This window comes from Myodes glareolus, chromosome 12 (genome assembly GCF_982192425.1).
Source record: "Myodes glareolus chromosome 12, mMyoGla1.1, whole genome shotgun sequence".
NCBI lineage: Eukaryota > Metazoa > Chordata > Mammalia > Rodentia > Cricetidae > Myodes > Myodes glareolus.
In genome coordinates this window covers 31,486,046-31,499,649 of record NC_142037.1, presented here as the reverse complement: position 1 = coordinate 31,499,649, position 13,604 = coordinate 31,486,046, and the positions used below count along the sequence as shown (strand labels likewise).

Here is a 13,604-nt window from a genome sequence, read left to right as displayed (position 1 = left end):
GCACACAATAAGCATCTGTAGTTTAACTATCAAAAATACATGGATAAGGGCAGATTAGAAACAAAGAGTGGTGTTGTTATCAGGGCACATGACATCTTAGCTCCTGTATTACCACCATATGGTTTTAGACTGTCCAAAGACACTCTGGGAACCGGGGAAGAACTGCCCTCACTGAGCCAGGTGGGCTGGGTGAGGAAGTATGGGAATGGAAACTGTATGCCAGCACCAAATGAATGGAAAGGGAGAGGAAGCAAAGATCTACAGACGATCTACATTGAACTGGCTAGACAAGCCAGGGCTCCCACCTGGGGAATCATTTGGAAGTTTCCATAACTATTTTCTGGGTAGGAGAAAGATATTTACTAATCTTTATGACTTTGAACATTTTTATACTTTAAGTAATGTAATCACACAAAAAGAATATATGATGCTCATCACTAAGGAGAAAGTCATGAATTCATGTTTACATTCCATTACCTTTTGCAATCGAAGGTATACATGAGCTGAAGAGAGTTTGTCCACGTGAAACCTGCAAGGAAGGAAACCACTTTTAGCAAAACAACCATGTCCTCAGCCACTTGCATCAAAAGCATCCCATTCCAAGAAAGTACTCCCTGGGACTTATTATAAAACTGTCGCCATCTCCAAAGGGCTGGCCAGCAACCTGGAGAGGCAAATGGAACCCGAGAGCTGTGCAGCTGGTGTGGCTCCAGGCCAAGATGAGTCAGATAGTGAATATGAAAACATCCTGGGAAGAGTGAAGTTTCAAGTGACAAAAAGAGCTATCAGTGACCAAAGGCTTCACAGAAGAATTGAGATTTGGCTGCCCCTGACTAAAGCAGAAGCCAAGAAAAAACCAGGAAAAGAATTTCAATGAGAAAGGATGGAAGAAGTCAGTGAAACTCCACTGTTGCTGACCTGGGAGCCTTTCAGGACTGCAGTCCGGAGAAGAGGAGAATATGGTTTCTGATACCCTCAAGTTTACAGCGACAGCAAAACAAGGATCAAGTTCAGATTTAGAAAAGTCAGCTCACCAAGCAGACTACATCATTAAATGGATCAGACTTAGAATTCTTCCAACGCCCCCACGAAGCTCCATCACGGACAATGGCATCAACGTGCATCCCTGGGTGGACATGGTCTCTATGGCACTGGGCTGTCCTAAAATCAGTCAGGATGCCCCACAGCATTCTTTCTTTCTTGGCATAGGGCGTCACTACACAGTCCTAGCTGCTGGGGGACAATGGTCTTTTATCTTGTCACTTGTATTATTTTTAATAAAACACTCATTGGCCAGTAGCCAGGCAGGAAATAGAGGCAGGACAATGAGAACAGAATTCTAAGAGTGGAAAGAATCAGTCTGCAGTCATCATAGAGGAAACCAGACATAGAGCAAGCAAGCCAAAAAAGGCACCAAGCCACGTGGCTAACACAGACAAGAATTATGGGCTAATATAAGTTATAAGAGTTAATAAGAAGCCTGAGCTACTAGGCCAACCAGTTTATGATTAATGTAGGCCTCTGTGTGTTTATTTAGGACTAAATGGCTGTGGGACCTGGTGGGACAGAAACCTCAGTCAACACCTGGCTGATCTGGTACTTGCTATGTAGACGGACTAGCATTTTACTTACAGAGATACTCCTGCCTCTGCCTCCTAAATGTTGGGAATGAGGTGGAACGTATCTCCACAGCACATTAAAGTCACTTTTCTTAAGGGTTTGTACTAGGTAGTTTTATGTCAACTTGACAGTAACTAGTGTCATCATCCAAGGAGGGACCCTCAAGTGAGACAATGTTTCCATAACATGGGGCTGTAGGCAAACCTATTAGTGATGGATGTGGGGGATTCTGAGTAGAGCTACATGTTAGTGGGAGTTTGAGTTATCTAGCCCATTGTGGGTGGGGTTACCCCTGGACTGGTAGTCCTGGATTCTATAAGAAAGCAGGTTGAGCATCATGGGAAACAAACCAGTAAGCACCACCCCTCCATGGCCTCTGCATCAGCTCCTGCCTCCAGGCTCTTGCCCCATGTGAGTTCCTGTCCTCACTGCTTTTGTTTTAAAAAAGATTTATTTATTAATTATGTATACAGCATTCTGTTTGCATATGTCCCTGCAGGCCAGAAGAGGGCACCAGATCTCATTACAGATGGTTGTGAGCCATCATGTGGTTGCTGGGAACTGAACTCAGAACCTCTGGAAGAACAGTCAGTGCTCTTAGCCTCTGAGCCATCTCTCCAGCCCCCTCACTGCTTTTGATGATGAATGTTACACGGAACTGGGAGGGAAATGAACCCTTTCCTCCCCAAGTTGTTTTTGGTTAAGGTGTTTTATTGCAGCAATAGTAACCCTAACTAAGACAGGGTTCTTATTATCCATCAATTTAATGGAATCTATTAAAATTGATGTGACATTTTCCATGCTTATAATTCATCAAATGAAGTTGACTCACTTTGTGACATGCAGAGATGGGCCTAGAATTCAAGCATCAACCAATGAACTGACCTCAGCTGAGAAGGAACACCTGCTACTCTTAACTTCTGCTTGTTTAGTGACAGCCCTTCCTACACACACCTGACACAGTGACTCCGTTAACTTTAGCTGGAGCTGTCCCTAACAAGGTTTAAGGAAGCCTATGGAAGCTGACCATAGTGGCAAAGCTCTATAATTCCAGAAGACAGAAGTATCATAAGCTTAGAGTCAGCCTGGACTACTTAGTAAAACCCTGTCTAAAAACAAAAACAAAACAAAACAAAACCAAACAAAAAACCAAACAAAAACCAAAACCCTAAGGACGCCTCATTACACCCCCTAGATTTCCCCAGGCATTTTTTTTTTTTGTTCTCAACATCTATTCAGGGTGTCAAAGGGGTCATACATTCATACTTGGTACAGGATATAGACAAGTATGGTTTAGTATGAAGACTAAGATTATGCTGTTTCTAATGTCCTCAAAGAAGCAAAATATCTTGTTATTTGTTCTGGATACAGAACACTATTCAGACTTCAGGCAAATGTTGCTTCTTAGTCTTTACTGATAGCCAGAAATGGACATTACATAATATTTGATTCATGTTTTTCCAAACTGTTCATTTACTCATTTGGGTTCCCATGTAAAATTCATATTAATTATCACCTTTATTTGGGCATTTTTTGTACCCAGAAAAATCCCTTTTATAAATCTAGACATTTTGTATATTTCATTCTCCTCTCAGAATCTTTTTTTTTTAAAAAAATATTTATTTATTTTGTATACAGTGTTCTGCCTCCATGTGCCTACATGCCAGAAGAGGGTACCAGAACTCATAGGTTGTTATGAACCACCATGTGGTTGCTGAGAATTGAACTCAGGACCTCTGGTAGAGCAACCAGTACCCTTAACCTCTGAACCATCTCTCCTGTCCTTCCTTTCAGAATCTTAAGGAAAATATTATGCTGTGAACTGACCTCAAGTGAGAAGGAACATCCGCCACTCTGACTTCTGCTTATTTAGTGGCAGCTCTTTATTAGTAACAGCCCTTCCACTAGCAATAGTAGCTATATTAGATTTTTTCTTCAAGGTCTCCTATATGGAATGCTGTCAATAGAAATATCAAACTAATTCAATATATATTAACGAGTTCATACCTAGGTATGAACTCATAAGCACTCATAAGAGTATCATGGCTAGAATGGTGGTTTGAGTAAGAATGGCCCCCATGGCTCATATATTTGAATACTTAGTCACCAGGCAGTGGAATTCTTTGAAAGGATTAGGGAAGTGTGGTGGGTATGTCAGTGGGGTGGGCTCTCAGGTTTCAAAAGCTCATGCCAGCCCCAGTCTTTCTCTCTCTCTGCCTGATGCTCTCAGCTACTGCTCCAGTGCCATGTGTGCCACCATACTCTCCACCGTGATGATGATGGACTAAGTCTCTGAAACTGTAAGTAAGGTCCCAACTACAAGCTTTCTTTTATAGGAGTTCTGTGGTTACAATGTCTCTTCACAGCTAGTATATACCAACTTCAGTCTTACATTTACCAGTACATAACTACAGAGGGCAGAGACCAACAGAAATACAGGGTTTGAAGTAATTCAGAGCAAACTTGCTGTGTTTGCTAAGTCTTTCTACTGTTCCTAAAAATGCCCACTTAAAGTTTAAACTATGCCCACTTTTAGCCTCTTGTCCCCGTTACATTCCCATCCCTGCTCATCTTGATCCCCTTCACTAACTCGCAGACTAGAATTTTCGATAAAGGAACAGTTACTTGAGGTGCAGAGGCACAGGCAGTGAGCGGCTCAGTTTCTTGAAGGGAGGGCTGTGCAAATACTGTGCATTTGGCAGTCTGGAGGTAGCAAAGACACACATCTCTCTTTTCCTCACTTGAAAACTGATTTATTTCTAAACTCACTTAATGCCTAGAAGAGTCTTTGCTTAAAGGAACCTCAGAAGGTTTACCAGATAGACTCAGCTGCTGCCACAGGTAAATCCCCCAAGGCAGCCTCAGGGAATATCAGGTTACCAGCAGAATGCAGAAGAGCTCAGGGCCACTCTTCTGTCCAGGACAATCCCTGGCAGATGGTCAGGACTGACAGCACAGGGACTGGAACAGGGCCCTGGAGGATCAGGGCTATTCCAGCAGCCCTGAGTTCTCAAATAACTTCTGGAAATAAAAGTCAACTGTGCTGAACTTTGGTCATTAATCTCTAGACTATTAAAGGTGCCAAAAGGGATCTCTAGGTACCAGTTGATATAAGCCTGGTGAGTCTCAAGCTTAAAAAAAAAAACACAAACAAACAAACAAAAAACAAGCTGCAATTTACTATTTACTAGTGTGGGTTTTAAATTAGAAACTTGTCTTCTACCTGTTTAATTTTTAAAAAGTTTAAAAGTTATGATAAACTGTCTTTCAAGATGTATCTTAATATGTAACCTTTCCTACATAGGCAGGGATCCTCAAATCTGTATGCTAACGTACAGCATCAGTGAACATGGTACCTATAATTCTAACACCTGGAAAACTGAGAGAAGAAACTTCTGTGTTTTCAAAGGCAGCCTGGGTTACACAGGGATGCTGTGGGAGTTCCTTCCGCTCCTTCAGCCAATCGCCGCTGAGTTACCAGCCCATTGGGGCGTGGTCTCTCTCCCTTTAAACAAAGCAGCGGCTGTCCTCCACTCCCTCTTTGGCTTCCGGCTCCACTTCCGGCTCCTGGACTCCTTTCCTGTTCGCGCGCGGAGGGGCTGTTGTCTGGGACGGTAATCTGTAAGTTTTTTCCCCTTTGAATAAATAACCATTCTATTAATCATAATTCCAAACTGGTGTGGGATTGTCTGTGACTTACGCCTTCACAGGGAGTTCCAGGGAAGCCTGAAATAGTCAAACTCTAGCTTGAAAAAACAAAGGGGCAAAAAGTATAGCAGGTAACTGCCTAACAGACACAGTCAGTGCATCAGAGAGCCCAGGATCTGCGGGAACTACTTCAGCTGGGGACGACAGCCATGCAAAGGAGAGACAACAGGAAGCAGTTCCTGGGAGGAAGCTTCCAGGGGGTGTTTGTAGGATGGCAGCAAGTGAGATGAGTGGGGAGTCAGTAGATATAACGAACTCTCATTATGCGCCAATGACCTTAGTAGTTCACGAAGCAGGTGAAGAATTGTCCTGTTGAAGACATAGGGCCTTCTGAAGGAAAACCACAAAGTCCAGAAATTCTGAGCAGTACAATCTGCCCACCTGCACGAAGGGGCCCTAAGCAGGGTCTTATCTGGTGGTGCATTTGAGCTGAGAAGTTAGGACACTGTGCTGTACCAGCTTTTGTTTTTATAAGGCTTTAACATTCCTCGTGTGTTGGCTATGTCCTAGCTCTCAGTGTGGAATTTAGAATGAACATGCCCACTGGGGCCGTGAGCTCTTCATTACCAAGTAGGTAGAAGTCCAAGAGGTCCTTTGGGGAGGCCCTGCAGATATGTGGAGGCTTCCAAGTCGCAGGTAAGGGGGAGCAAGTGGAGCTTGAGTTACTCTCCATACAATACTTCCCTGTTAAGTGCTCAATGCCGCACACCTCACTAGAAACTGAACGAGCGCTTCTGAAAAGTGGCCATCTAACCTCATAGCACTCCAGGGAGATAAGGGGGAGTTCTCCAGCCCACAGCTGGAGAAAAGAGATCTGTAGAATTACAACAATGGGCCTGGAGGTGGGGTGGAGGGCACAGCAAACTGAAGCCAGAAGAATGGCGCCCTAAGGAGAGGGCAAATCAATGATTTGGAAATTGAGCGGGGCCTGTGAGATCCTGGGCTGGGCCAGTAATAACCAGTGCAGACCTGTTCTGTTCCTCATCTGTAAAATAGGCATGATAGCAGTACTTCATAAATGCTGAGAAATTAAATGTATTGACACTTGACAATATTTGGCGGAGTTAAGTGCTTGAGAAATGTGCACTAAGTGTTGTGGGATATTATTTTAAGATATGTTACATTAATTTACACTGTGGAACATTTGTTTAATGATGCAAAGATGTGCTGCATTCTTTTATGCTGCACTTGTTTAACTCTGTGAAGTTGTGCTACTTTGCCTGCCTATAACATCTGATTGGTCTAATAAAGAGCCAAAAGGCCCATAGCAAGGCAAGATAAAGGACAGGCAGGGCGGCCAGTCAGAGAGAATAAAAAAAAATGAGGAAGAGGGAAGAGTGAGAGAAGAAGACACCAGGGGCCAGCCACCCAGTCACACAATCCACGGAGAAAGAAGGAAAGAAAGACATGTGGGATAGAGAAAGGCAAAAGCCCAGAGGCAAAAGGCAGACAGAATAATTTAAGAAAAGCTAGCTAGAAACAAGCCAAGCTAAGGCCAGGCAATCACAAGGAAGAATAAGTCTCCATGTATTTACTTGGAAGGTAGGTGGTGGGACCCCAAAGACCAAAGAGCTAAGAAAAGAAAAAAAGAAAGAAAAAAAAAACAATTACAGCCAAGTAAACAGGGCCTGAGAACTTATCCAGGGAGAATGACACTCTACTCAAATGGTTGAGACTAGGTTCCAGGAGACAGAATATGATGATCATCAGAATAAGCAGTGGAAAATGGTCATAGAAAAAGAAAGAGGCTAAAAAGGTGTGTTGGGAGCCCACACATTTCTCTTGGGTCATAGGGGTGGAGCACTGAGGGAAACCACAGCTATTTTACTCATGAACACTAGAAACAAAACACCACGTAGGAGGTGTTTTAATTAAAGGAGGCAGGTAGATGGTTATGTCTAAAAATCTAAATGATAACCTAAATGAAACAGAATAAAAATTGCAACTTACCAAATATCTTCAGGCCAGCCATACTTTATCAGATCTTCATCTACAGTAAGACACAAGAGGATGGAAAAAGAAATTAAGAAAAACTGTTAAATGGAAATATCCAGGATTTTTATTGTTGGGAAGGGAAAAGCAGACCATCCCCCTTCACTTTCTCCTTTCCTTAAAGGAGACAACAGTGGTGGAACTGGGAGGCTTGAAAAGAAGGACAGCTCTTAGACGGACAATTTACACCGCATGGCTTTTGTCACACTTCCAATTCAAAGCCCAATGACGTTTCCTTTGAATGAAACAAATACTAGAAAAAACTTCAGCAGCTGGGAAGTTAGGTAATTCTGACCAACTATAATGCTTAAATGCTAATATGATTTTGTTCAAACTTTAATGGGTTACATTATCATCATCATCATCATCATGATCTGGGAAACGTTGGCTGTTCAGTGGCTGCACTGCTTGCCTAATGTTCACGAAGCCCTAGGTTTGATCCCTAACACCACAGAAACCGAGTGTGGTTCACACAGCCTGTGATCCCAGCAATTGGGAGGTAGAGACAAGAGCATCAAGGTTCAGGTCATCCCTGGCCATATAAGGAGTTAAGACCAGCTTGGAACGTGCCTCAAAAGAACAGACAGATGGACAAAACCCTTGAAAATTCAGCAGGGTATGGCTGCATACACATGAGAAGCTGAGAAAAGATGGTGAGTTTGAGGACATCTTGGACTAAAAGGCTAGATCAAGTCAGCTACTAGTGAGACCTTGTAAGGCCCTGTCTTAGAACAGTGTCAATGAAAGAAAACAAACAAACCTTCGATTGTATACTTAAGAATATTATGAACAAAATATGCTTAAGAAGAAAATAAAAACCGTATCTGGAAAAGAATTAGCAGAGAAAGGAGCTGAAAGTGTGAAAAGAAATTGTTCTGGGAGGAAGGGAGTTTTGTGGGATATTTACACTGTGTAAAGATATTGCTGTGATCGGTTTAATAAAGGGCTGAATAGCTAATAGCTAGACAGGAGGTATAGGCATGTCTTCTGGGCAGAGAGAGGAAATAGGAGATAACTGAGGCACAGAGGAGATGCCAATGAGACATGGAGGGAGTTAGACATACAGAATACAAGAAAAGTAAAAAGCCCATGGTAAAACAAAGCTTAATAGAAATAAGTTAATTTAAGTTATAAGAGCGAGTTAGAAACAAGCCTAAGAAATAGGCTGAGCTTTCATAATTAATAAGTCTCTGAGCCATTATTTGAGATCTGGCTGGACAGAGAAAGACTTGTTACAAGGAAGAGTTTTGGGAGGATGATGAAAGAGCTACTAGAGGTGAGGACCTGACTTTTATTATTATAAGAATTGTATTATTAGTTGATATTTAAACTGTATATGTGGCAGGTAAGTACTGGTTAGAACTTCAAGGAAAACAGGTGATTCCTATGTGAAGATTTTAGATGTCTCTTAGAAAGGATAGCCTACTACTGGCTAAGATATATACAACACATAGGAGAGGGCACTTGGCGATAGTAGAGACCAGGTGGTTTCTGGCAGACATCAGGAATTAACTATGTAAGTGGGAAGCTGGGTAAATATCTGAAGTAAGGGAAAATATTAGTAGCAAAACATTTCTAAGTATGCTATGTATGGCTGAGGCCACCTGCTGGCTAAGAAGAGAAAATACCTGTTTTATCCACTGCTTACTTAGAAACTGCAGGGCTACGAGAAATAAATGGGAGGTACTAGGAATATCGCCAATAGGAGGCTTTAAAACACAGCTCCCTTTCTTATTGGGATAAACTGGAAGGGCTGATACCTCCACACGACTCCAAAGTGTCCTGATGAGCAAATATTCTATATATACACAATAACACAAAAGGGCTCTAGACATCCAGATTCAGGGCTGTGGAGACGGATGCTCATTGAGGTGTGTGTCTCTAGGCATCAATTCTACTACAAATACAAGACCTTTCTCAGCTCGGTGCCTCGAGCCTCGTTCACCATCCCTTCCACAGCATGTGCTAGAAATGACTGCATTTTGCCCACACTTTTAAAACATGCCCCACATTTCGGAGCAGTTTTAGCTTCACAACAAAATGCACATGCTTTGGTATGTGTCTGTATGTCTCTGTGTGTGTACACCTGAATGGAGCTAAAGCCCTACCAATGTCTTCCTCACACAGGTTGGAATGAGGCCCCACACATATAAGCCCTCAGTGAAGAGAAGACAACCACAGGAGGAGAGGGACAGGTAGGAGGGAATGCCTTGCCCTCTGCACCCCAGTTATACAGTGCAAAACCTGCATCACTCACGCAGCAGTCGGGTGCTTCCCAAAAGGCGCAGTCTCAGGTTCCACTTCTGATGCAGTAGAAAGATGCTGGGGACTATTATTTTAAGGTGTGTGACTGTTGTTTATGCTGCATCTGTTTAACTCTGTGAAGCTGTGATTCTTTACCTGTCTAAAACACCTGATGGTCTAATAAAGAGCTGAACAGCCAATACCGAGACAGAAATAAGGATAGGCGAGGCTGGCAGGCAGAGAGAATAAACAGAAGGAGAAACGAGAAAAGGAGGAGCAAAGAGAGAACAAGGAGCAGAGGATGTCAGGGGCCAGTCACCCAGCCAGCCACAGAGTAAAAAGGAAAGTAAGACATACAGAACTAAGAAAAAGGAAAAAGCTCAGTGGCAAAAGGTAGTCGGGATAATTTAAAAGAAGCTGGCAAGAAACAAGCCAAGCTAAGGCTGGGCAATCATATCTAAGAATAAGCCTCCACATGTGATTTATTTGGGAGCTGGCTGGTGCCCCCACAAAATTAAAAGAGTTAAACTTCGCACAACAGAAAGAAAACCATATTTGGCAGCAGACTTGCATTCCTATCCACTCTAAATAACTTATGGCTCTATAGTGGTGGCTATATTCTATATTCTATGTGTTCTATATTCACTGTAGAACAGGGTGATAGACAGCATCCTTTCCTTCATGATACCAAGAGGATGCTGGGGGATAAGTGAAAATAATCAGTGATATTATGGGCTATGAGGAGAAACCTAAAACTCAAGTATTTATGTAGTATGAATGACTTCACCATTAGGTCACATCTTAGTCAAAGCCATAAATTCATTACAATGAAAAATTGCCTCAAAATGTGTTATTTTATTTTGTTTTTTTATTTGTTGTCTCTCTTCATAATGATACACTCTTTTTTTTAAGATTTCTTTATTATGTATATACACACCAGAAGAGGACACCATATCTCATTATAGATACTTGTAAGCCACCTTGTCTCAGGACCTCTGGAAGCGGCCAGTGCTCTTAACCTCTGAGGCATCTCTCCAGCCCATGATACAGTCTTTTCATCTTACCAGCTCTGCTTTAAGGCAACCATTTTTTGACCTTGTTTAATAATGAAAATTACTGGCAGATATCTCTTACTGAAGAATGGTATGTGTGCTTCTTTTAATGCACACAAACTGTCCAATTCTAACTGCTGTCAATGTCAAACTGCACCTGACGAGACACTGACAGTTCTTGTAAGAAATGGGAAAAACAGACAAGGAGTACCAAAAGTTTAAACACATATAACAGTGCGACCGACCAGTCAGCTCTCCAGACTTACTGAGGCAGTGGCACCCAGCCCCAGGGACAGTGTTCCTGGGGAAGCAAGGTGGGGAGTGGCATCTGGGAGCTTAGGAAGCTCCAGGAGTCTCTCTACCAGCTAACAAGTGCTCACATGGGTTAGGAACTCCACACAGTCCTTCCCTAACCTTGACAACCTTTGGCGGTAACTACAGTCCATGAGCCTCTCATATCTAAGAAATCTGAGGGCCAAAGAGGTTGCACAACTACCGTGTGTTTGCTAAGGAGCTGATGCTGGTACGACTTCATAGCTGTCTTGTCTGAACCCTCACCCTTCTCCAGGAAGAAGGCAGCTGTTGGCCCATCTCAAGGAATGATAACCTCTCCAGTTCCTCTGAGGTTCTGTCTTCCTTATCTTCACACTGTGAGCAAACTCTGTGCTCTCTCCACTTAGGTGAACTTAGCTAACCACAGGGGTTCACATGCAGAAGCTCAGCACATGAGGGACTGAGGCAGGAGAATCGCTGAGTTCTAAGCCAACCTGAGCTATAGAGTGCAAGCTTGTCTCAAGGGAAAACAACTGTTCAACTGGGTCTGGCATGTAACTTCGCTGCAGTATTTGCCATCAGTGTTCACGAGGCCCTCAGTCCCACCATCCCCTCTAAGGCTGGGATTACAGTCACATAAGGCGCATGAACTACAACTAGGCTGCACACCAGACCCAGCGGAGTAAGACAAGCAGAGGAGAAAGCTACGGGAGGGGCCGGCCAACCGGTGAAACAATAATCAGATAGGAATGCATCTGCTATTCAGTGGCAGAGTAAATACAGTTACCAAAGTCTATGCCAAAGTAGCTAGAAGACAGGATGTTGTTGAATTCTCTAACCGACAAGAAATGATCAATGTTTGAGGTGACAGATATGCTATGGGTTCCAATTGGACCACCTCACAATGTGTGTATGGACTCAAAAAATATGGCCACTTGTTGTTCGCCAAGTATAATTTCCAAAAGGAATGAAAGAAATTAACAACAAAAACCGTAAACGCAACAAACAGCACTCACCTGCCGGCAATTTCAAAATCAAATGCTTTTGTAAACTTACTTTCGTATTTATCCTTTCCCATGTAGATAGTGTACGTAGATGAGTTAACTGAAACAAAACCAAAAAGACAATTAGTTAAGTTCACCAACAAACCTGCTTCACAGGAAACGCATCAAAGGCTTTGATAAGGAGCTGTAAGCCACACCTAACTTACCCATCAGCTCTTATATCCTTCGAGAACAAGTTTTACACTTTCAAGTAACCGGTATCAGTAGGACACAATTAAACCATAGCAAGAGCATTATAGTCTTACTGACCTCACAATAGTATCTCGTCCCCAAAGATGACGGTTGCCAATACTTATTGTTTGTTTCCTCCTTTACAGGGAAATAGCTTTTGATTTTTTTCCTTCACATCAGGGATAAAGTCTAACGGCCACTCACGGATCAGTCCTACACCTTGGCCTTCTTCAGTGATAATGAGCAACGACCATGAATTCAAGGCCAGTCTGAGCTACACAGTGAGTTCTAGGCCAGCAAGGGCTGTATAATTAGATCCTGTCTGAAAAATAAACAAACAAGTACCAAGTACACAAACACTGAACATCACTCCGCACTGGGGGACCTAGAAAGTAACGCCAACATTAGGGAAGCTTGACGCAGGAGGGTCCCTGTTTGAAGCCAACCTGAGCCACTCACTGTCTCAAGAAGGGTCAAAAAAAAAAAAAATCAACACACAATAGCCAGCTCCACAAGGCACTACACTTACGAGTCAAGACAGACTGCCTCTCAAGAGACCTGCCCTGTAGTTAGAGCAGGCAGCTTCTCATGCCACATGAGAAGAGCGGTGCTAAGTCATGTTAAAGGGATAAACAAAATGTATACTTAATCATGGCGTGGAAACTAGGTCTCAAAAGGTGTCTTGGGAAAGTCACAGCTATTTTTTTTAAAACGGGGTGAGTTAATCAGAGATTGATTGAAACAACATGGGCACAGCATTTCCTGGAAACCAAAACACCACTTTCTGGCCTTCCAAACCCAGCTCAGTGTGTTACCATATGTCAACCGGACAGCACTTCTGCCCCGTGAGGGGTTGTACTGACGTTCTAGTCCTTCTATTGCTTTCCATGGCACTCCTGCTCCTCCCTTCTTAAAAGGGCAAGGTACTCTTCCTGTAGGAGACAGCTGTTGGCACCTGTCTCATTGGTCAACGTCGCTCCTCCAGGGTGCTGCCAGAATGCTAGGGCGAAGGCTTGAGACGGGGAGGGTGTGCAGGAACCCACACACTTCCCGAGCCCAGGCAGCGTTCGAGGGTCTGTCAAATGGGGATGAGAATCATTCCCGGGTGTAAGGAGAGCGGGGGTGTATTCCCACGGCGCTCCCCAGGCCCTGACCAGAAGACCAGCAGGCAACCGAGGGGACGGCCGCGCAGCGACCCAGAAGGCGGTGGGACAGACGCCCGCGGGAGGATGCGCTCCAGGACCAGGTCCAAGCCCAGCGGCGGCTGGGGAATCCCGGCTTTGGAGGCAGCTGCGGGCAGAACCCAGAGGGTGCGGCGTCACTCACCACTGCTGCTGGTGAAGTAGAACACCATGATCCTGGTAGAAGAGTAGCAACTCCTGCTCAATTCGCGAAGCTCAAGAGCTCACAGGCGCGAGGATGAGCCGGCTTCCAGGCTCTCCTCCGGGCACTTCCGGCGGACGTGCGATCGCGTCACAAC

At 43.7% G+C, this 13,604-nt stretch overlaps 1 protein-coding gene across 1 annotated transcript in view; it reads right to left on the bottom strand.

Annotated features, from left to right (window-relative positions):
• The window catches only part of Ccdc25 (coiled-coil domain containing 25), a 30,133-nt gene extending 16,529 nt beyond the window's left edge, over nt 1–13,604 (bottom strand). The window contains exons 1-4 of the mRNA XM_048421919.3: nt 13,451–13,604; nt 11,946–11,993; nt 7,279–7,318; nt 478–529 (exon numbers count right to left, since the gene is read on the bottom strand). Of these exons, the coding sequence (XP_048277876.1) occupies nt 478–529; nt 7,279–7,318; nt 11,946–11,993; nt 13,451–13,478 (168 nt within the window). The 5' untranslated portion in view covers nt 13,479–13,604. The remainder of the gene's footprint in view (nt 1–477; nt 530–7,278; nt 7,319–11,945; nt 11,994–13,450) is intronic.